This window comes from Oncorhynchus tshawytscha, linkage group LG05 (genome assembly GCF_018296145.1).
Source record: "Oncorhynchus tshawytscha isolate Ot180627B linkage group LG05, Otsh_v2.0, whole genome shotgun sequence".
Lineage (NCBI taxonomy): Eukaryota > Metazoa > Chordata > Actinopteri > Salmoniformes > Salmonidae > Oncorhynchus > Oncorhynchus tshawytscha.
Window position 1 is genome coordinate 83163304 of NC_056433.1, and position 24943 is coordinate 83188246.

A 24943-nucleotide genomic window follows, 5' to 3' on the forward strand; every position below is an offset into this window, starting at 1 on the left:
GCACTACCGCCTGCTGCCTGTCTGTCACTGGTTAGTGTTGAATCATAAGGCAGCCCAGTCCTAAGCATCCTGATTATTTGGTGCCTTGTGAGATATATCAGTATGATTTGTTTCATGCTTAATAAGCCAACTAAAGTAAACTGTCATTCATAATATTCCCCAGCAGTCTTGTCCTGCTGTCCGATTTATGCCTGTTTTTAGGTGATCGTGGGCTTTGTCGCTCTACTCAGGTCTGTAAACACTTCAAGCCCTTTAAGAGTTTAATTTAGGATAATGTACAACAGTAAACTATATACTGTAGCTATATATTATGTCTCCTAGACAATGAACTGAATAAAAGAGACCAGGCAGTAGTTTCCTCATTGCAGAGTGAAAATATAGTATAATATGAAATGGACACTGAGACTACAAGTTCCCCATGCAGTTTAACAATGAAAAACCCATGAGTGAGAGAGTTTGATAGTGTTTGCCCATGTGTTTACAGTCACACTGTTTTCCAGAGGATTCCCCTCCCAACTAATCACTGCAGACCATGTGTGCGAAGAGAAGGGTCTGTGAATTCCATTAACACGAGATGTGACATTAACGTATACACACAAAAAAGACAGACCCAAATGTCGTTCTATCCAGTAGCTGGGCACTAGATACGATAAGTGATGTGTGGCTTGAGGACCTACCTACAGTTTCAAACAATGGCGTTTGAACTTGAGCTAATAATTCTATGGTAAGAGGGAAGGGGACACACACAGTGTGTGTGTGGTAAGAGGGAAGGGGACACACACAGTGTGTGTGTGTGGTAAGAGGGAAGGGGACACACACAGTGTGTGTGTGTGTGTGGTAAGAGGGAAGGGGACACACACAGTGTGTGTGTGTGTGTGGTAAGAGGGAAGGGGACACACACAGTGTGTGTGTGTGGTAAGAGGGAAGGGGACACACACAGTGTGTGTGTGTGTGTGGTAAGAGGGAAGGGGACACACACAGTGTGTGTGTGTGTGTGGTAAGAGGGAAGGGGACACACACAGTGTGTGTGTGTGGTAAGAGGGAAGGGGACACACACAGTGTGTGTGTGTGTGTGGTAAGAGGGAAGGGGACACACACAGTGTGTGTGTGTGTGGTAAGAGGGAAGGGGACACACACAGTGTGTGTGTGTGTGTGGTAAGAGGGAAGGGGACACACACAGTGTGTGTGTGTGTGTGGTAAGAGGGAAGGGGACACACACAGTGTGTGTGTGGTAAGAGGGAAGGGGACACACAATGTGTGTGTGTGGTAAGAGGGAAGGGGACACACACAGTGTGTGTGTGGTAAGAGGGAAGGGGACACACAATGTGTGTGTGTGGTAAGAGGGAAGGGGACACACACAGTGTGTGTGTGGTAAGAGGGAAGGGGACACACACAGTGTGTGTGTGTGGTAAGAGGGAAGGGGACACACACAGTGTGTGTGTGTGGTAAGAGGGAAGGGGACACACACAGTGTGTGTGTGGTAAGAGGGAAGGGGACACACACAGTGTGTGTGTGTGGTAAGAGGGAAGGGGACACACACAGTGTGTGTGTGTGTGTGGTAAGAGGGAAGGGGACACACACAGTGTGTGTGTGTGTGGTAAGAGGGAAGGGGACACACACAGTGGTAAGAGGGAAGGGGACACACACAGTGTGTGTGTGTGGTAAGAGGGAAGGGGACACACACAGTGTGTGTGTGTGGTAAGAGGGAAGGGGACACACACAGTGTGTGTGTGTGGTTAGAGGGAAGGGGACACACACAGTGTGTGTGTGTGGTAAGAGGGAAGGGGACACACACAGTGTGTGTGTGGTTAGAGGGAAGGGGACACACACAGTGTGTGTGTGGTAAGAGGGAAGGGGACACACACAGTGTGTGTGTGTGGTAAGAGGGAAGGGGACACACACAGTGTGTGTGTGGTTAGAGGGAAGGGGACACACACAGTGTGTGTGTGGTAAGAGGGAAGGGGACACACACAGTGTGTGTGTGGTAAGAGGTTAACACGTTTTGTCTCAACTCCTTCAATATAATAATAACAAAGGAACAAAGCAGTACGTAAACAAACATCCTCTGTAAACAAACATCCTCTGTAAACAAACACCCTCTGTAAACAAACACCCTCTGTAAACAAACACCCTCCCTTATTTGCAGCCAGGGGAGTTCTACTTCAACCGCAGCTCAATTACATTCGTAAAAACAGAGAGAGAGTATATTTTGGTTTAAAGATTAAATTCAGTGACTGACATACCTTTCCCTGTGGGTTCTGTCCTTGTTATTCCAAGAGGTTAGGATTTTGTCTCAGGCCATTACTTGGGCCACCCAAACGTAAAGAGCATGCGGTTGGGTGAAATAGTGATAATAAGTGTCTGTGGGTGACACAGTATTCCACTGGGTCCCAGGGCAAGTCATTCAATAAGAAGCCCCTCTGCTCTGTTTGGTGTTAATATCTCAGTCATCCTTTTCCCTTAACGGCTATACTGTTGTATCCGTATGTCCATGTCAACGTCCAAAGAAAAGGCTGTTATGTGGGAGTGATTTAAAAACAACATTTAAAACCACCTCCCTCATACACTGGTATTAGACCATTGTTCTACTCCTCTCCTGTCTGCGTGTGTTTAGTGTTGCATTGCCCTATCATCTGCTGACACTGCCTCACCCCACAACAAAGACAGGGCTACTTAATCATCAGGCTACATAATGGAGTGATTCCAGTGCCAACAGAAATTGTATTTGAATTCAATATTAAGTCTATGCAGTTTCAAATCATGAAATATATCATATCTTTTTAATTATGGAATTCAAAATACAGTTTCTATTGGCACTGAAATCACTCGCTGTGTTAATACATCTTATCGTCTGGACTGCTACCGCACAGGGGTGAGGAAAGAGTGTCAGAGGGAGAAGCCCCATTGGTGTTGAAATCACTTCCTGTGTTAATACATCTTATCGTCTGGACTGCTACCGCACAGGGGTGAGGAAAGAGTGTCAGAGGGAGAAGCCCCATTGGTGTTGAAATCACTTCCTGTGTTAATACATCTTATCGTCTGGACTGCTACCGCACAGGGGTGAGGAAAGAGTGTCAGAGGGAGAAGCCCCATTGGTGGTGAAACATTCTGTACTTCTATTGTAGCTGTAAACATTATCTGGTAGCAGAAATGTATCTTACTGACGGTACAGAACATTCCAGGCATTTACTCAGAAAGTACATGGGGAAATAGCAATTACACAGTAATGGAGGTATGAATTACGTGTTCATCTCTTTGGTAGTTACCAGTTCTGTAGAATTCTACAAAGTTAAGTGCCATAAAACTGCCTTTGTTACCAGATACTTTCCTAGTGGCCCTAAATATCATGTTAACAGTTGAAACAGTCACGTAAAAAAAGTATTGACTGCAACGCCTTGTTTTGCCTTTGCAGCAGTTTGATGTTCTCAGTGTTTACGGCAAAACTTGGGAGGACAGGTACTGTAAAGACCAAACAGACAGAATGGTGTGCACATGACCTGACAGTTCAAGTAAATGTATTTGTTCTGGATTCACTCCAACTGTCCATGTAACCAGTTCAAGGTTCTGTGTGACAGAGATGGTTGTTACTATCTGACCAAGTTGCAAAGTCAGAAGCCCCGCCTAGTTCTACAATTCCTCTTTTTTTTTTTTATCGTATTTTAAACCTAACCCTAACCTTAACCACACTGCTAACCTTATGTCTTACCTACACCATAAATTGAGACCAAAAAGCATATTTTAGCTTTCATACATTTGTTTTGATGATGTAGAGCCTATTTTGACTTTGCAGCTTGGCCATCTATGTCCTTCCTCCATTACACAAGCATATGCTATCAACAGGAAGTGAAACGAAACACTTGCATAGTTGTCTAAGAAAGGAGCAGAGGAGTGTGTTGATTATAAGTCATGAACAGAGAGTAGTAGGTTCCACTGGACACAAACTTTGGACCCATAAATAAAAAAATAAAAAAACGAGCCTCATTGAATTTGGGTAGAAAAAAGGAAGATAAGTCGACATAAAATGTGGAAACAACGTTGATTGTTTCCAGTGGGGAAAGTGTGTGAGGTACACTTGAAGAGTGTGTGAAGGCCGAGTGTACACTATGTTAGAGTGTGTTAGTTAGTGTCTTACTCACTCAGGCACTGCAGACCATGCTTTTTCTGCAGGGCCTTACTGCACAGTGAGCAGGTGGCACAGCTGGAGAAGGAGCCTGGCACCAAATTATGTCCACTGCTACTACTGTGATGCAGTTTCTCTTTCTCTTTGAGTTCCCTCTCCTTCCCCTTCTGCTGCTCTTTCTCTCGGTTCTTACCCTGCTGGGAGAACGAAAGAGAAACAGGGAGAAAATAATGTCAGCTTTCATCTTTGACACTGTACTTTTAATACTGTACTGTGGTGATTTGTTTTTTAATACAACATAAGAAGTGACTGTATCAATGGGTAATATAACAGGACAACAGGGCTGACTCAGAAGATTAGGATGAAAAGAGACATTCTGTTCCCACACACTAAAATGATGACATTAGGATGTAAATGAACAATAGCTTTCACATCACTGACTGACAGTAATGTTGCCTAACACCCCGAGGATTTGATCCTTATAATGACATGATGTTGACATCAACGTATCCTAGCTAAAAAGGCAATGTGGGCAATGTAACAAACATGGGACAGTAACAGACTAGTTATTCCCAAGTTATCAAAAAAGTTGCTCAATGCTCACACAGCTACTACTTATCATGCAAGCTCACACCACACCCTAACCAGTTGTTAATATGTTGAGTGTGTGTGTGTATATATACAGTACTAATATGTTGAGTGTGTGTGTGTGTGTGTGTATATACACAGTACTAATATGTTGAGTGTGTGTGTGTGTATATACATAGTACTAATATGTTGAGTGTGTGTGTGTGTATATACACAGTACTAATATGTTGAGTGTGTGTGTGTGTATATACACAGTACTAATATGTTGAGTGTGTGTGTGTGTGTGTGTGTGTGTGTGTGTGTGTATATACACAGTACTAATATGTTGAGTGTGTGTGTGTGTATATACACAGTACTAATATGTTGAGTGTGTGTGTGTATATACAGTACATCATGTGTTGTTTTGGTTCACCTTGTCTTTGTTGAATGAGCCAGTCATTCTGCTCCTAAGCGAGCTCAGGGTGCGCTTCACTTTGGTCCCCTTTTCCACTTTCTCTGTTCGGTCCTCTTCTTCCTCATTTCTACCAAGTAGAAGACAAATGATTGATGGCAGACGTGGCCCAAGTGATCAATTAAATTACAAACTAATATGAAATGAATTTTCAGAGTAAAAGAAGAAATGTCAACCTCCATAAACGTGTAAACTAAAATGAGTGTGAAATCCTCTGGCCATGGACGACTTACTCGTTGGAGAGAAATTCATACCAGGTGACACTACTTCCAGTCTCCTTCCCCTCTGGCCTTGTGGTCCTCTGCCTGGCTCTGTGGAGGAGAAGACATCGGTTGGACAGTTACTCCGGTTCAATAACACAGCGCTTTACTATTGAGATAAACATTGAGCATAACAATAGGCGACTACAGCCTGTGGTCACGCTTCATCCAGGCAGATGAATGTCATTCTCAGGTAAGTTCACAAACAGAGGAAAAGCTCTAATCAGGTGGCCATGCAGTTAAAGTTAAAAACCAAAATACATCTTCATCAAAAACTGTGTCGCTGTACAGAACCAAGGCTGTCGCTGTACAGAACCAAGGCTGTCGCTGTACAGAACCAAGACTGTCGCTGTACAGAACCAAGGCTGTCGCTGTACAGAACCAAGGCTGTCGCTGTACAGAACCAAGACTGTCGCTGTGCAGAACCAAGGCTGTCGCTGTACAGAACCAGATGCTGTCACCCACCCAGAGTAACCTAGCATAAGCGCATGCTAATTCCACACCATTGAGTCAGCCTTTTCACACATACGCAAACAAACACTGCAAAGGCCAGTGGTTTCCCCATGCTTCTATCCAGCCCTGCTCTGCTAGGCTATAGGATTCGATGGGATGGGGGTGCATCAGGGCCAAGCAGGCCTCCTTGGCCTGTTTACTTACCCGTGGTACTGCTTGAGCTCTTGCAGAACTTTTTGTATCATCAGCCTAAGACAAACAAGACACTGAGACTGACAATGGGTCTGGGCCTGGGGGTAGCGAGCGCTGAGTGTCAGACTGAATGGATGTGTGATTTAGAGACACACTCACACACATACATACACACACACACGCACGCACATCTGCACGCATGCCTTCCCTCACACACACAGAGCATACACAAACACACACACAAACATACACAGACAGGCGCGAAGGGGCCATCTAAGGAGCTGGGAGAGAGAGGACTGGAGGAGGAACAGTCTGAAGACATACGACATGGAGCAGAGATGTCAAAACGGGAACAGGGAAAGCCCTGTAGACTCTGTGGGAGTTGGCTGCACTGAAGAAGAGGAGGGGTGGAATGCAGTACACAAACATACCTTTCAAAAAGGGATTTGTATGTAAGTTAATCCAGCAGCGTTTCATGTAAATTACTATACCTAAAAATAAGTACACAATGTCAATGCCGAAGGAAACAAAAGTTTACAGAGGTGTTGGTCTGAGCCAAGGAGAGAGAGAGAGAGAGAGGGGGGAAAGGGAGAGAGGGAGGGGAGGGAGGGAGGGAGGGAGGGAGGGAGGGAGGGAGGGAGGGAGGGAGAGGGAGAGAGAGAGAGAGAAAGGGAGAGAGGGAGGGAGAGGAGAGAGAGAGAGAGAGAGAGAGAGAGAGAAAGGGAGAGAGAGAGAGAGAGAGAGGAGAGAGGAAGAGAGAGGAGAGGAAGAGAGAGGGAAAGGTTGAGAGAGAGAGAGAGAGAGAGGGGAGAGAGAGAGAGAGAGAGAGAGAGCGAGAGGAAGAGAGAGGGAGAGGAAGAGAGAGGGAGAGGAAGAGAGGAAGAGAGAGGGAAAGGTTGAGAGAGAGAGAGAGAGAGAGAGAGAGAGAGAGAGAAGAGAGGGAGAGGAAGAGGAAGAGAGAGGGAAAGGGAGAGAGGGAAAGGTTGAGAGAGAGAGAGAGAGAGAAGAGAGAGGGAGAGGAAGAGAGGAAGAGAGAGGGAAAGGGAGAGAGGGAAAGGTTGAGAGAGAGAGAGAGAGAGGAAGAGAGAGGGAGAGGACGAGAGGAAGAGAGAGGGAAAGGTTGAGAGAGAGAGAGAGAGAGAGAGAGAGAAGAGAGAGGGAGAGGAAGAGAGGAAGAGAGAGGGAAAGGTTGAGAGAGAGAGAGAAAATAAGTTGCAACCTTCCAGGACACACTGTAAACATACATTTGACTGTTAACTAACTTACATATGAGTCTGTCCTTCTGCAGTGTGCAAGTTGGGTTCCTCTGGGTCCAGCTCCTCTGCAATACAACAGTAGCACTAAAACAATGGCAAACCATGTTATGGGCGATTCCATGTCAGCATGGCCCAAAAACATTTGGGGTATCTCAGGTTGGTCTGGAAATTCTCACATTAAAAATGTATTGGGGGGGAAGGATGTTTGACATGCTTTTTAAATTTCTATCATGAACTATTTTTTTGTGAAAATCATGATGAAAGTGGCCATTTTAGGCTCTTTTTAGACCTATACAACGCCCCCTGTAAGACTCCATGACCTGTGAACCCTACATGATACAGATGACATCTTGGTGTCCTACTACTGTAAAACTCTATGATGTGTGGACCCTACATGATACAGACGACATCTTGGTGTCCTTCTACTGTAAAACTCTATGATGTGTGGACCGTACATGATAGAGACGACATCTTGGTGTCCTTACATTTTACATTACATTTTTATTGTCACATACACGTGGTTAGCAGATGTTAATGCGAGTGTAGCGAAATGCTTGTGCTTCTAGTTCCAACAATGCAGTAATATCCAACGAGTAATCTAACCTAACAATTCCACAACAACTACCTTATACACACAAGTGTAAAGGGATGAAGAATATGTACATAAAAATATATAAATGAGTGATGGTACAGAACGGCATAGGCAAGATGCAGTAGATGGTATAGAGTACAGTATATACATATGAGATAAGTAATGTAGGGTATGTAAACATTATATTAAGTAGCATTGTTTAAAGTGGCTAGTGATACATTTTTTACATCAATTTTCCATTATTAAAGTGTCTGGAGTTGAGTCAGTGTCATTGACAGTGTGTTGGCAGCAGCCACTCAATGTTAGTGGTAGCTGTTTAACAGTCTGATGGCCTTGAGATAGAAGCTGTTTTTCATACTCTCGGTCCCAGCTTTGATGCACCTGTACTGACCTCGCCTTCTGGATGATAGCGGGGTGAACAGGCAGTGGCTCGGGTGGTTGTTGTCCTTGATGATCTTTATGGCCTTCCTGTGACATCGGGTGGTGTAGGTGTCCTGGAGGGCAGGTAGTTTGCCCCCGGTGATGCGTTGTGCAGACCTCACTACCCTCTGGAGAGCCTTACGGTTGTGGGCGGAGCAGTTTCCGTACCAGACAGTGAAAAAGTTTGCATCTGTAAAAGTTTGTGAATGCTTTTGGAGACAAGCCGAATTTCTTCAGCCTCCTGAGGTTGAAGAGGCGCTGCTGCGCCTTCTTCACGACACTGTCTGTGTGGGTGGACCAATTCAGTTTGTCCGTGATGTGGACGCCGAGGAACTTAAAACGTACTACCCTCTCCACTACTGTCCCGTCGATGTGGATAGGGGGGTGCTCCCTCTGCTGTTTCCTGAAGTCCACAATCATCTCCTTTGTTTTGTTGATGTTGAGTGTGAGGTTATTTTCCTGACACCACACTCCGAGGGCCCTCAACTCCTCCCTGTAGGTCGTCTCGTCGTTGTTGGTAATCAAGCCTACCACTGTAGTGTCGTCTGCAAACTTGATGATTGATTTGGAGGCGTGCATGGCCACGCAGTCGTGGGTGAACAGGGAGTACAGGAGAGGGCTCAGAACGCACCCTTGTGGGGCCCCAGTGTTGAGGATCAGCGGGGTGGAGATGTTGTTACCTACCCTCAACACCTGGGGGCGGCCCGTTAGGAAGTCCAGTACCCAGTTGCACAGGGCGGGGTTGAGACCCAGGGTCTCGGGCTTGATGACGAGTTTGGAGGGTACTATGTTGTTAAATGCTGAGCTGTAGTCGATGAACAGCATTCTCACATAGGTCTTCCTCTTGTCCAGCTGGGTTAGAGCAGTGTGCAGTGTGGTTGCGATTGCGTCGTCTGTGGACCTATTGGGGCGGTAAGCAAATTGGAGTGGGTCTAGGGTGTCAGGTAGGGTGGAGGTGATAGGGTCCTTGACTAGTCTCTCAAAGCACTTCATGATGACGGAAGTGAGTGCTACAGGGCGGTAGTCGTTTCGCTCAGTTACCTTAGCTTTCTTGGGAACAGGAACAATGGTGGCCCTCTTGAAGCATGTGGGAACAGCAGACTGGGATAAGGATTGATTGAATATGTCCGTCAACACACCAGCCAGCTGGTCTGCGCATTCCCTGAGGACGCGGCTGGGGATGCCGTCTGGGCCTGCAGCCTTGCGAGGGTTAACACGTTTAAATGTTTTACTCACGTCGGCTGCAGTGAAGGAGAGTCCACAGGTTTTGGTAGCGGGCCGTGTCAGTGGCACTGTATTGTTCTCAAAGCGAGCAAAGAAGTTGTTTAGTCTGTCTGGGAGCAAGACATCCTGGTCTGCGACGGGGCTGGTTTTCTTTTTGTAATCCGTGATTGACTGTAGACCCTGCCACATTCCTCTTGTGTCTGAGCCGTTGAATTGCGACTCTACTTTGTCTCTATACTGACGCTTAGCTTGTTTGATTGCCTTGTGGAGGGAATAGCTACACTGTTTGTATTCGGTCATGTTTCCGGTCACCTTGCCCTGGTTAAAAGCAGTGGTTCGCGCTTTCAGTTTCGCGCGAATGCTGCCATCAATCCACGGTTTCTGGTTTGGGAATGTTTTAATAGTTGCTGTGGGTACAACATCGCCGATGCACTTGATGAACTCGCTCACCGAATCAGAGTATTCGTCAATGTTGCGGGAACATATCCCAGTCCACGTGATCGAAGCAATCTTGAAGCGTGGAATTAGATTGGTCGGACCAGCGTTGAACAGACCTGAGCGCAGGGGCCATCCTGTTTTAGTCTCTGTCTATAGGCTGGAAGCAACAAAATGGAGTCGTGGTCAGCTTTTCCAAAAGGAGGGCGGGGGAGGGCCTTATATGAAGTTAGAATAACAATGATCCAGGGTTTTACCAGCCCTGGTAGCACAATCTATATGCTGATAGAATTTAGGGAATCTTGTTTTCAGAATAGCTTTGTTAAAATCCCCAGAAACAATGAATGCAGCCTCAGGATGTGTTTTCCGTTTACAAAGAGTCAAATAAAGTTCGTTCAGGGCCGTCAATGTGTCTGCTTGGGGTGGAATATATGCGGCTGTGATTATAATCAAAGAGAATTCTCTTGGTAGATAATGCGGTCTACATTTGATTGTGAGGAATTCTAAGTCAGGTGAACAGAACAAAAAGACTTAGAGTTCCTATATGTTGTTATGATCACACCACGTCTCGTTAATCATAAGGCATACCCCCCCCGCCCCTCTTCTTACCAGAAAGATGCTTGTTTCTGTCGGCGCGATGCGTGAAGAAACCAGCTGGCTGTACCGATTCCGAAAAACTCTGATGTGTGAAACGTACATGATACAGACAACATCTTGGTGTTTTTATACTCCTAATATAGTGTGCTCTAAACCAATATTGCTACATTCTGAAATACAATTTTCCACATGAAATGTATTCAACATTAAATCTCAAAAGTACCCTTTTATATGGTGTTCCTTATGGTAGTGTTCACTATAAGGAGTATAATGACTCTAACATGTTGTTCCTTATGGTAGTGTACACTATAAGGAGTATAATGACTCTAACATGTTGTTCCTTATGGTAGTATTCACTATAAGGAGTATGATGACTCTAACATGTTGTTCCGTATGGTAGTGTTCACTATAAGGAGTATAATGACTCTAACATGTTGTTCCGTATGGTAGTGTTCACTATAAGGAGTATAATGACTCTAACATGTTGTTCCGTATGGTAGTGTTCACTATAAGGAGTATAATGACTCCAACATGTTGTTCCTTATGGTAGTGTTCACTATAAGGAGTATAATGACTCTAACATGTTGTTCCGTATGGTAGTATTCACTATAAGGAGTATAATGACTCCAACATGTTGTTCCTTATGGTAGTGTTCACTATAAGGAGTATAATGACTCTAACATGTTGTTCCGTATGGTAGTGTTCACTATAAGGAGTATAATGACTCCAACATGTTGTTCCTTATGGTAGTGTACACTATAAGGAGTATAATGACTCCAACATGTTGTTCCTTATGGTAGTGTTCACTATAAGCACTATAATGACTCTAACATGTTGTCTGTATCATTTGGTTTGTGATAGAAATTTAAAACGCATGTTAAACATCCTTCCTCCCAATAAAGTTTCTATCTGAGAACAATCTGACATACCAAAAATATTGTCGGGTCATGCTGGCATGGAATCACCCTTTATGTAAAAGATGAAGAGTAAAATAATGAATTTCTTTATGGTGGGGGTGGGAGGTTGGGGGGGGGTGATTGACTGAGCTTTGGCCTCCCACAGTCTCATTCTGTTATGTTCAGTTCATACATTCTGACAGCAGGATGTTGGTCTGTGGCCCTCTGGGGGTACAGGGGAGGGGTGGGGGGGGTGGGGGGTGGGGGGGGTCAACGGCAGCTTACTCTACACACTGACCTCCTGCTGCCCTCTTCGATGTCTCCACTACGTGAGACACGTGTGCGACGTGAATGTGCTCATCTGTGGCCAGAATCTCTGTTCTGGAGTATGTCCTTCCAGACCGACTGCACTCCTCCTACAATGATGTCAGACATAATGTATTTATTTATATGTTATTTACCTTTATTTTACCAAGTTGGTTGATTGAAAACATATTACTTTGTTTCTTTTGTTGAGTTTTTTTTGTAGAGAAGAGTGAAATCACAGTACTTAGTGCATACTATACTAGTTATCTTCTATTTTTTTTTAAACATATGTTTATACCCTCCAAGCTGAGTGCACTGTTCAAAACACGCCAGGTATGGCCGTGGTGTGGCATCAATACCGTTTCTGTCTCCTTGGCTTCAGATCTGGAGAGGTCTGTCCCATCTGACTTCTCCACTTCCTGCTCAGGGCATCCTGGGTATATAAAAGCCTGTAGGTGGGAGGAGCAGAGGAGAGCGTCATCCCTCTCTCCATCGCTGTCTATGGCGTCCAGGCTCAGCCTATAGAGAGAGATGATTCAACTCCATTTAGCGGGCACCACTAGCTTTTCTCCAAAGTGACTTATAGTAGTGCGTGCATACATTTCTTTTATTTCTTTTTTGCATTGGTGACCCCAGCGGGAATGGAAACCCGCGACGCAGGCGTCGCTAGCGCCATGCTCTACCAACTGGGCCACAGAGGATCATGTGTAGGAGCTGTTTATGCTAGCAGCAATATAAAGACATGGTTGTTATTGCAACTTTGCATGATGTATCAAGACTGATCTATTGTTATACTTATTATTATTTAAGGGTGGCTTTTGGTGCCTAAAATAAAACGGCAAGTGGAAATGACATTTATTAAGTGTCTTATGTCTTATGAGAACGTGAAAATGATGTCCTCCAGAGCAGATGACTCATTCTATAACGCAATGGCTATTTCAATGTACTGCAGTGGGCTAAATAAGGGTCACACAGAGTGTTTCTGGGTAGTTTTAAACAAGTCTACTTGGAAACAAAAGTATACACTTCACACACATGGTTATGGGCTTTAAAAAAAGAAGACGCCTAGTGGTTAGAGCATTGGACTAGTAACCGGAAAGTTGTGAGTTCAAACCCCCGAGCTGACAAGGTCTTCAGTCATTCTGCCCCTGAACAGGCAGTTAACCCACTGTTCCTAGGCCGTCATTGAAAATAAGAATTTGTTGTTAACTGACTTGCCTAGTTAAATAAAGGTAAAATAAAAATAAATAAATAGAGTTGAATCCAATTTTCAGTTTGCAACCCGATTCTACACTTTATATACATCACAGAAGACTGAAATTTTACAAAACCGTTTGACATAGAAACACTGAATATTCGGCGGATTTAAAAAAAATAATGTTGATTAATTATGAAATTAGGAAAAACATGAATAACATTCCACACATGAAGCTGCTAAGTCATTTGACTACAGGAAAGGGCTACATATGGTGGGAAAGGGCTACATATGGTGGGAAAGGGCTACATATGGTGGGAAAGGGCTACATATGGTGGGAAAGGGCTACATATGGTGGGAAAGGGCTGTATGGTGGGAAAGGGCTACATATGGTGGGAAAGGGCACATATGGTGGGAAAGGGCTACATATGGTGGGAAAGGGCTACATATGGTGGGAAAGGGCTACATATGTGGGAAAGGGCTACATATGGTGGGAAAGGGCTACATATGGTGGGAAAGGGCTACATATGGTGGGAAAGGGCTACATATGGTGGGAAAGGGCTACATATGGTGGGAAAGGGCTACATATGGTGGGAAAGGGCTACATGTCAAATAAATGTCTTTTGCCACGTGAGCCAAATACAACAGACCTTACAGTGAAATGCTTACTTATACAAGCCCTTATCTAACAATGCAGCTTTAAGAACAATAAGAACAATAAGAAAAGAAAAAAGAATAAGAAATAGAAGTAACAAATAATTCAAGTGTAGCAGTAAAATAACAATAGCGAGGTTATGTACAAAGTCAATGTGCGCTGGCACCGGTTAGTTGAAGTAATTGAGGTAATATGTACATGTAGGTAGAGTTATTAAAGTGACTATGCATAGATAGTAAACAGAGAGTAGCAGCAGCGTAAAAGGGGGGGGGGGGCAATGCAAATAGTCAGGAGTCTTATGGCTTGGGGGAAGAAGCTGTTTAGAAGCTTCTTGGACCTAGGTGGGAAAGTTGAAGAGCGGAAGAAATTTGAAATTTGAAAGAGGAAATGTATGTTGTTGTGGTGTTTGGGTGTTTCATTAATCGTTTATCTTATCGTGGCCTTGTCTACACTGCAATTTTTAACCCAAGCTGTTATGTGTCAAAGTGTCAGAATAAACCACAAGAGAACTTTCAGAACTCATTTAAGGACACAGAGAACTAGAAGCAGAAGTTCTCTGGCCTACGAGATGGAACCACTCGTGTTACTGGGGATAATTCTAGTCTAAGCCAAAGGGCTTATTTGTTGTCAAGAAAGTGAAATGTTAAAGTAAGAAACCAAACTACAGAGATACCTGAAAACATGCCTTTTGTACAGTTACATTAAATATAATTATTATTCTATATATATATTTTTTTTTGCTGAAGTCATTTCCTTATATTGTCATTACAGAAGTACACATTAAAGTTGCATCACCTAGAATTTCTTAGAATTGGAAGCAAGGTGAATTGCAACAGCAGGAGGCTGCAGTCAAAACAAATATACCCCTCCCCCACAACCCCTTTCACAGTGACACGGTGCAGACTCTTGCCTGAGCCTTTTTACTTTCGGTTTTAGTCCACCGGCTGGTGGACAGCCAGTCAGACACTGGCGGGGAAGTAACACTGTGAAACACTATCATTCCACTATTAATACAGATATGTTATGGACATTTTTTGAAAAATTACATATGTAGCATGTTTATTACATTTTTGGGGGGGATAAATGTAAGGAATTTACAGCAATTAGCATAAGATTTTTTTCGACAGTTATATCATTGATTAACATAATCAGACTAATTGTCACGTTCTGACCATCGTTCGTATGTGTTTTCCTTGTTTTAGTGTTGGTCAGGACGTGAGCTGGGTGGGCATTCTATGTTGTGTGTCTGGTTTGTCTATTTCTATGTTTGGCCTGATATGGTTCTCAATCAGAGGCAGGTGTTAGTCATTGTCTCTGATTGGGAACCATATTTAGGTAGCCTGTTTTGTGTTGGGTTTTGTGGGTGATTGTTCCTGTCTCTGTGTTTGCACCAGATAGGACTGTTTAGGTTTTCACTTTTCTTGTTTTGTTTAGTCTGTTCATGTATAGTCGTCTTTATTAAAGACATGAATAACCACCACGCTGCATTTTGGTCCGCCTCTCTTTCACCAGAAGAAAACCCTTACACTAATAGACAGGTTGTTACCATACCATTCACACAGACTGATCTAACATGTGTGTTTTGTCCTATATCTATATTGTATTTATTAATTATTTTTTTTCATCCCAGGCCCCCGTCCCTGCAGGAGGCCTTTTGCCTTTTGGTAGGCCGTCATTGTACATAACAATTTGTTCTTAACTGACTTGCCTAGTTAAATAAAAGGTTAAATAAATAAATAAAAATATTTGAGTGGAGAGAGAGGGCCTTACCTCCTCCCCAAGTCGATGGGAGACATGGGCATGCCCAAGCTGTGTCTGCGTGATGTAGACATGGACCTGATCAGGATAGGGAAGCTCTCTCTGTCAGAATCCATCATGTCTCCTTGTCCTCCTGGTCCATTCAGATTCACCATAGTGCTCACCACACCCACAGGGTCCACAGGGTCCACCGACTCACTGTTATAGCCATCCATGGCACTGCCTGACTGCAACATGTTAGGGTTGAACTGGGTGACCACAATAGTGTGATGGGGTATGGATTTGTTTTCAGTCTCTTGATAGGGATGTGGATTGGGATGGAGCTGGGAGCTGTGCTGGGGACTGTCTCTATATCTAATGGGAAAGCCCAGGGTAGAAGGGCTGGTTTCTGGGGCAGCCGATACAGAGTGTACCCCTTTATGGTCTTTGTAATAGTTTGAGTCTATGAAGGAGCAGCTTAAACCCAGCAGATCCTCCACACTGCTGTCTACATCCTCATCCAGGCTTGGGTTCTCATAGTCACTTTCATCATCCTGGGGGAGGGAGGGAGGGGGGGGGAGGGAGGAAGAGGGGGGGGAGGGAGGGAGGAAGAGGGGGAGATGGAGAGGGAGGGAAGGAGAGTGGAGAGAAGGGGGAGGGAGAGGGAGGGAGGTAGGTAGGTAGGTAGAGGGGGAGGGAGGGGGGGGAGGAGAAGGCGAGGGAGGGAAGGAAAGGGGAGAGGGGGGGGGGGAGGGAGGTAGGTAGAGGGGAGGGAGGGAGGGAGGGAGAAGGCGAGGGAGGGAAGGAAAGGGGAGAGGGGGAGGGAGGGAGGTAGGTAGAGGGGGAGGGAGTGAAGGAGAGGGGGGAGGGAGGGAAGGAGAGGGGGAGGGAGCGAGAGGGGGAGGAAAGAGTGTGGAGGGAGAGGGGAGGGAGCGAGAGGGGGAGGAAAGAGTGTGGAGGGAGAGGGGGAGGGAGCGAGAGGGGGAGGAAAGAGTGTGGAGGGAGAGAGAGAGGAGTTAGGGCTTGTTGTTTTGACACGTTCAGATGTGGATGCACTGAGTGTGAAAGCAAGACAGAGAATAGAAGAAGAAAGCCTTTCTACCTTTTCCTCAGTGGCGATGTTGAAGAAGACGTCCTTAGCGACGGAGGCTGGGGACAGGGACGAGGACAAGGAGGATGCCTCTGAGGCACTCACACAGGGCTGCAGGGTAGAACATGGCTTACCTTCTGATCCTGCCACAGGAACAAAACACATCTGTCGTGTCAGATAGCAATCAATCAAGCAATCAATCAATGAATCAATCAATCATAGCCATGATGACTTAACCCCTTAACAAGCTAGCTGTTCTGTGCTCTGTGCTACAGGTATATGCCCTGACAGCATGAGGATAGCCTTGCTATTAATGAATGGAGGACGGAGGAACTTTTTGAAACACCGTGAGGATAGCTTTGCTATTAACGAATTAAGAGCAAGGCGTTCCTCATGGTGTTTCAAACAGTTCCTCCGTCCTCCATTCGTTAATAGCAAGGCTATCCTCACAGTGTTTCAAACAGTTCCTCCGTCCTCCATTCGTTATTGCTCTCAGGCCTAATTAATTAGGGTGATGCATGGCAACCATTTTTTGCCAGAACGCTCATCATACGTCAGCTATCAGGTGGAGAGGTGAGGAGTGACGAGGAAGGAAGTGAGGAAGATGGAGACAAAAATCAACTCATACCTGAACCCTATAGGCTTATAGGTCAGGCATCAGAGCCTGGTTCCTCTTCAGGTTTATTCCTAGGTTCCTGCCTTTCTAGGGAGTTTTTCCTAGCCACCGTGCTTCTACAGCATTGCTTGCTGTTTGGGGTTTTAGGCTGGGTTTCTGTACAGCACTTTGTGACATCAGCTGATGTAAAAAGGGCTTTATAAATACATTTGATTGATTGATTGATTGATTGACAATGGTATTATATGGCCAAGTACAGATATCGGTTTACTGAGATAGAAATCATCCTTGAGTGTGTTATTAGTATGAGAGGAACCAGTAAACCCTAACAATGAGATACAGACATTGGAGGCCGCTGAGTGGAGGACGGCTCATAATAACGTCTGGAACAGAGTGAACGGAACGGCAAACCATGTGTTTGATGTATTTAATACCGTTCCACTGATTCCGCTCCTGTCATTACCAAGAGCCCGTCCTCCTCAATTAAGGTGCCACCAACCTCCTGTGGGTATAGAGACAGGTACCAGAACAGGCATAACCCAGACCAGCTGTGAAAACTCTTTTACATTGCTGTTGCATAAAACAGATTCTTCACATATTCACGTGATGTCACAAACCACCGTTGCCAAGGGGAACTTGTTATGATGCCACGGGCAACTTGTTATGATGTCATACGCAAAAAAAGCTGCTTATTATTATTTTTCATACAATTGTATCTATTGGTCTGTAATATTTCAGATCAAACATACAACTTTTTGTGTTTCTGTAATTCAAAATGACCAAAGCTACTGTGTACTATTAACTATCAGCCAATTATGTCTTATTAGTCTACTAAGTTATTAGTTTGATCTCTGAGCTGTTCATGTTCAGTCTCACAGAGATGCCTATCTGTAGAAAGGCTGCCGGGACCACTGGACGGTTGACACATTCAGACACAGCCAGCCCCAGTCTGAGGAGAGGCTCTGTGGTTAAACTGAACTGGGGATAAGTCCCATAGTGTTGAGCCCAGGAAAGACGAAAACCAGACCACACAAACCCCAGCCACACTGGAGACTGGAAACAACCCACTCCACACGTCCTGCCTAGTGATGCTATAAACCAGGGCTCTGCTCTCTGCTCCTCTCTACTCCCCAACGGCATGGCCAACAAATGATCGTTGTGATTGCTGAGTGCAACGTGGATGTATTTTCTAACGTAAATCACTCTCTCGGGCCAGAGGAATGACAATGTCCCGGACGGGCGACAGAGAGAGAGAGAGAGACAGACAGACAGCGAGACAGAGAGACAGACAGAGCGGAGTGAAAGAGAGAGAGACAGAAACAGAGAGAGAGACAGACAGAAAGCGAGACAGACAGAGCGGAGTGAAAGAGAGAGAGACAGAAACAGAGAGAGAATTGATAGGCCACAAACGAGCCAATGCATTCATAAACATTGATGAGAGAGAGAGAGAGAGAGAGAGAGACAGAGAGAGAGAGACAGAGAGAGAGAGACAGAGAGACAGAGAGAGAGAGACAGAGAGACAGAGAGACAGAGAGAGAGAGAGAGAGAGAGAGAGAGAGAGAGAGAGACAGAGAGACAGAGAGAGAGAGAGAGAGACAGAGAGACAGAGAGAGAGAGACAGAGAGAGAGAGAGAGAGAGACAGGGAGAGAGAGAAAATAAGTGTTTGCTTCATCCAGATCCAACTGGCTAAGTGTAAACCTGCCTGGGTTTGGGCTTTAGTTTGAGGCTTGTAGCACCAGCAGCCATAGCCTTTTATGGTTGGCCTCTCATATCTTTAATGCATCTAGGGAGATTAAACAAAGGGCCTCCTAGTCTCTTGGAGTGCTTTGGCTCAATCACCGCCAGCCAGGTCTGTCTGTTCTGTATTCACCCCCCCGTGTCGACACAGTACACAGACCTCTACAGGGCGAGTGAGAGCTGTTGACCAACTAGCAATACGTTTAACTACAGTTGTAATAGTTGAGTATGAAGCACTGCGTTGTGGTGTTGTAAGGATTACAGAGACTATTCAAAGCCTGTTTGTTTCTGTACACTGATTTGTTCTCCTCTACTTTGACCTGATCCTTTAATAATGGCATTTTAGTAGTTATATTTCTTAACCATTGAGTTGGGCGGCAGCTAACCTGGAGGTTAACAGCATTGGGCCAGTAACCGGAAAGTTGCTGGTTCAAATCCCCAAGCTAATTTAGGTGAGAGAAAAAAAAAATCTATTGATGTGAAACAACGTAGACATTCCTCAGCCTCTTCATATTGATAGGGCCACAAATGAGCCAATGCATTCAGAAACACTGATGCCCAATGCTGTGTCTGTTGAGTCCAGACAGAGACTGTATAAACAAGGAAATGGTGGCTAACAGTGTTAACTACACCCCAAAGATGGTTGCTCATTTCTACACAGTCATCATAGTCAATTTTATCACCAATGACCTGACAAAAAAAAATATAAAGAAACAGATTCAATCAGGCTTGGTATGGCAGTTGACTTGCCTATTTGACCCTAAAATGATCCATGATCATTGTTTATGACGACCTTATTACCACCACACCGGCAGTCACGAGTCATGACCTCAGTCAAACGCCATGTGACAGTTGAGTCACGGTAACTAGGCTTCTCCAAACCTGCATTCGGATGCCGCTGATGGTCATTAGTAGCCTACCAAACAAGCTAACGGCCAGACGCTAATGGCCTGGTACTCAGGGCTCTACTGTCCCTCTATCAGGTCACTAATAGTCTGGTACTCAGGGCTCTATTGTCCCTCCATCAGGTTACAAATGGCCTGGTACTCAGGGCTCTACTGTCCCTCCATCAGGTCACTAATAGTCTGGTACTCAGGGCTCTATTGTCCCTCCATCAGGTTACAAATGGCCTGGTACTCAGGGCTCTACTGTCCCTCCATCAGGTCACTAATAGTCTGGCACTCAGGGCTCTATTGTCATCAGGTCACACTAATGGCCTGGTACTCAGGGCTCTATTGTCCCTCCATCAGGTCACACTAATGGTCTGGCACTCAGGGCTCTATTGTCCCTCCATCAGGTCACTAATGGTCTAGTACTCAGTGCTCTATTGTCCCTTCATCAGGTCACACTAATGGCCTGGTACTCAGGGCTCTATTGTCCCCCCATCAGGTCACTAATGGTCTGGCACTCAGGGCTCTATTGTCCCTCCATCAGGTCAGTAATGGTCTAGTACTCAGTGCTCTATTGTCCCTTCATCAGGTCACACTAATGGCCTGGTACTCGGGGCTCTATTGTCCCTCCATCAGGTCAGTAATGGTCTAGTACTCAGTGCTCTATTGTCCCTTCATCAGGTCACTAATGGCCTGGTACTCAGGGCTCTATTGTCCCTCCATCAGGTCACTAATGGTCTAGTACTCAGTGCTCTATTGTCCCTTCATCAGGTCACTAATGGTCTGGTACTCAGGGCTCTATTGTGCCTCTAACCACTCTGACTTCAATGCAAATGCAATAGAAAATCAAATCAAACTCTTCCTAAAAGCCCCGGCCTTCAGAGTTTGAGCGGAATAGGATCAGCTGATGTGCAGTGAGAGGCAGCTCCTCCTTGCTGGTTGACGCATGGAATTAAATAACTGTTGCTATAAACCCATGTTGTGTAACATTTCGATAGGTTAGGCTATGCTATGCAATTGCATGAGAAAACAGAGTTCTGATGGCCTCTATTAAAAAGAGGAGGATCCCATCAGCGTTCTATAGGCTAGGCCTATTATATTTATTTCTGAACTATTCTAATATGAAGCACATTGCTTCGCTTTACAACCGGAGTAGTCTACCTGGCTGGCATGAAAATGAACCGCGGGAAAAGCGTCCCCCATTCGATATTCAAGTGCTTACAGGTGACATATTTTTTCCCTCGTCCCTCTTCTCTTCCGACAGGTGCATGATGATGGCCCATTCTATATCAAATCTAATTTCACACATATTTAGTATTTGTAAAAATTTAATTGAGAATAGTCTGATGGGTGAGAATATCATCACTTGTGAATGATGCCCGGTTTGTGAAAACTAAGGCAAGGAAAGGTGCTTGCATTTTTTCTAATCATAGTCGCATGTATCATGTAGCCTAGCTAACCTACAGGCCTGAATGTTTTGATAAGGTTTGTATAACAACTAAAGTAGCTTATAGGCCTAGGACCCCTGGAAGAGGGTTGGAGAGACCATTGCCTACACAGCATAGTGAAACACATGAACAATGCTACTTAATATAATGTTTACATACCCTACATTATTTATCTCATATGTATACGTATATACTGTACTCTATATCATCTACTGCATCTTTATGTAATACATGTATCACTAGCCACTTTAAACAATGCTACTTAATATAATGTTTACATACCCTACATTATTCATCTCATATGTATACGTATATACTGTACTCTATATCATCTACTGCATCTTTATGTAATACATGTATCACTAGCCACTTTAAACAATGCTACCTTATATAATGTTACTTACCCTACATTATTCATCTCATATGTATACGTATATACTGTACTCTATATCATCTACTGCATCTTTATGTAATACATGTATCACTAGCCACTTTAAACTATGCCACTTTGTTTACATACTCATCTCATATGTATATACTGTACTCGATACCATCTACTGCATCTTGCCTATGCCGTTCTGTACCATCACTCATTCATATATCTTTATGTACATATTCTTTATCCCTTTACACTTGTGTGTATAAGGTAGTAGTTTTGGAATTGTTAGTTAGATTACTTGTTGGTTATTACTGCATTGTCGGAACTAGAAGCACAAGCATTTCGCTACACTCGCATTAACATCTGCTAACCATGTGTATGTGACCATTAACATCTGCTAACCATGTGTATGTGACCATTAACATCTGCTAACCATGTGTATGTGACCATTAACATCTGCTAACCATGTGTATGTGACCATTAACATCTGCTAACCATGTGTATGTGACCATTAACATCTGCTAACCATGTGTATGTGACCATTAACATCTGCTAACCATGTGTATGTGACCATTAACATCTGCTAACCATGTGTATGTGACCATTAACATCTGCTAACCATGTGTATGTGACCATTAACATCTGCTAACCATGTGTATGTGACCATTAACATCTGCTAACCATGTGTATGTGACCATTAACATCTGCTAACCATATGTATGTGACCATTAACATCTGCTAACCATATGTATGTGACCATTAACATCTGCTAACCATGTGTATGTGACCATTAACATCTGCTAACCATGTGTATGTGACCATTAACATCTGCTAACCATGTGTATGTGACCATTAACATCTGCTAACCATGTGTATGTGACCATTAACATCTGCTAACCATGTGTATGTGACCATTAACATCTGCTAACCATGTGTATGTGACCATTAACATCTGCTAACCATATGTATGTGACCATTAACATCTGCTAACCATGTGTATGTGACCATTAACATCTGCTAACCATGTGTATGTGACCAATAACATCTGCTAACCATGTGTATGTGACCATTAACATCTGCTAACCATGTGTATGTGACAAATAAAATTTGATTTGATTTGAACAGTTTAACCCTCTGCCTCGGAAATAGTTTGGGGAAAACATCCTTTCTATTTTATTCCGCTATGGTCAATTGTATTTTCTTACTATAAAACAATGTAAAATAATGCCACGGGAATTATAAGCGAGTCTGTCTGCTAAATGAACTAGTGTAGCCCACAGCCATTTGGCATCTTTAAAGATATGTGACAGATGTATTGTTTAGGTGAAAGAAGAAAAAATACATTGAATAAAAATATAAACAACATTTAAAGTGTCGTTCCCATGTTTCATGAGCTGAAATAAAAGATACCAGCATGTGGTGCTGGGGACAATAAAAGGCCACCAATGTGCAGTTTTGTCACACAACACAATGCCACAGATGTCTCAAGTTTTGAGGGAGCCAGCAATTGGCATGGTGACTGCAGGAATGTCCACCAGGGGTTACACAAGTGGCATAGAGGTCTAAGGTACTGCCTCGCAGTGCTAGCTGAGCCACTAGAGGTCCTGGTTCGAGTCCAGGCTCTGTCGCAGCCGGCCGTGACCGGGAGACCCATGGGGCAGCGCACAATTGGCCCAGTGTCATCCGGGTTAAGGGAGGGTTTGGCCGGTAGGGATGTCCTTGTCCCATTGCGCTCTAGCGACTCCTGTGGCGGGCCGGGCACAATGCATGCTGACACGGTCGCCAGGTGTACTGTGTTTCCTCCGACACATTGGTGCGGCTGGCTTCCGGGTTAAGTGGGCTTTGTCTCAAGAAGCAGTGCGGCTTGGCTGGGTTGTGTTTCAGGGGACGCATGGCTCTCGACATTTGCCTCTCCCGAGTCCGTACGGGAGTTGCAGCGATGAGACAAGACTGTAACAACCCATTGGATACCAGGAAATTGGGGAGAAAAACGGTAAATGTAAAAAAATTGTTTAAAAAAAAGCTAATAAATATTAATAATAACAATAAAAGGAATCTCCACCAGAGCTGTAGCCAGAGAATTTTATTTCTCCATTTCTCTACCATTTATTTCTCTACCATTTTAGAACATCCAACTGGCCTCACAACCGCAAACCACATGTATGGTGTCAACGTTGTGAACAGAGTGCCCCATGGTGGCGGTGGGGTTATGGTATGGGCAGGCATAAACTATGGACAACGAACACAATTGGATTTTATCGATGTCAATTTCAATGCACAGAAATAACGTGATGAGATCCTGTGACAATATTTTTTCAAAGGTTTCTGTGACCAACAGATGCATATCTGTATTCCCAGTCATGTGAAATCCATAGATTAGGGCCTAATGAATTTATTTCAATTGACTGATTTCCTTTATATGAAGTGTAACTCAGTAAAAATCGTTGAAATTGTTTCATGTTGCGTTTATATTTTTGTTCAGTATACATGCGATATGAAATCTGTGGGCATGACACACATCAACACCTGTCATCTCACATCCCTTAGAGACAGAAAGGCACTATGATCATCCATTTAGTATAGTGTGAAATCACTGAGCCTTCCTCCACACCAATGGAAATATACAAAACCTCACTGGGTCAACAAAAAAACAAAAAATCATTATACAACATCAATATAAAACACATGCTGATATATAATATAACTATTAGTTAAGGATAATAACAAAAAAATATGCTTTTTTTTTTCTTCCAAAAGTGAGAATGATTTCATTGCATGTTAAGACAGAACCATTCAGGGACAATCATATTAAGAACCCCAGGATATATAATGCAACTGAAATTACAAGACACAAACCTCAAGATTCCACATCTGAAGAAACTGTACGACCACTGTAACGTATGATAACAAAAACCATTTGTAAAGTGTGTTTAGGAGAAAGGCAGAGAAAGGAAGACAGAGAACCACATGCAGTAACAAACAAACAAAAAAAGTGATGGTTGTAGCTACCTCTCTTGAAGGACCAACGTTTCATCCAGAGTTTGGAGAAAGAAGGCCAGGAGTTGTTTAAGGGAGAATCTGCCATAGAGAAGGCTAGCTGGAGCTTGTCAGCTCGCCGTGCAACACCGAGACTTGGTCTGAGCGAGTGAGCGAGTGAAAGAGTCCGAGAGAAAACGAGAGGGGGGGGACGAACGAGTATCCCAGGCAGAGTCGGATCAGGGAGCTGCTGGGGATTACCTAACCACAGAGAATGTGCATTCCAAATGGCACCCTATTCTGTATATAGTGCACTATTTTTAAGCAGGGCGCTATGCTCAAAAGCAGTGCACTACATAGGGAATAGGATGCCATTTGGGATGCACACATTGAAATCCAGGGGCTCCTGAATAGGGGCTGGCTGGGAGA

General features: G+C 44.2%; 1 protein-coding gene across 2 annotated transcripts in view; it reads right to left on the bottom strand.

The window, feature by feature from the left end:
- The window catches only part of LOC112251656 (rho guanine nucleotide exchange factor 18), a 113519-nt gene extending 88826 nt beyond the window's left edge, over positions 1-24693 (bottom strand). Inside the window, exons 1-9 of one of the 2 annotated variants that reach the window (XM_042322549.1) lie at positions 24548-24693; positions 16480-16610; positions 15411-15931; positions 12150-12309; positions 11783-11900; positions 7331-7385; positions 5393-5470; positions 5121-5229; positions 4137-4314 (exon numbers count right to left, since the gene is read on the bottom strand). In XM_042322549.1, coding sequence (XP_042178483.1) covers positions 4137-4314; positions 5121-5229; positions 5393-5470; positions 7331-7385; positions 11783-11900; positions 12150-12309; positions 15411-15931; positions 16480-16610; positions 24548-24623 — 1426 coding nt within the window. In that variant the 5' untranslated portion in view covers positions 24624-24693. Of the gene's footprint in view, positions 1-4136; positions 4318-5120; positions 5230-5392; positions 5471-7330; positions 7386-11782; positions 11901-12149; positions 12310-15410; positions 15932-16479; positions 16611-24547 lie in introns of both variants that reach the window. The other variant, XM_042322548.1, reaches the window with a different exon arrangement.
- Positions 24694-24943: the final 250 nt, after the last annotated feature.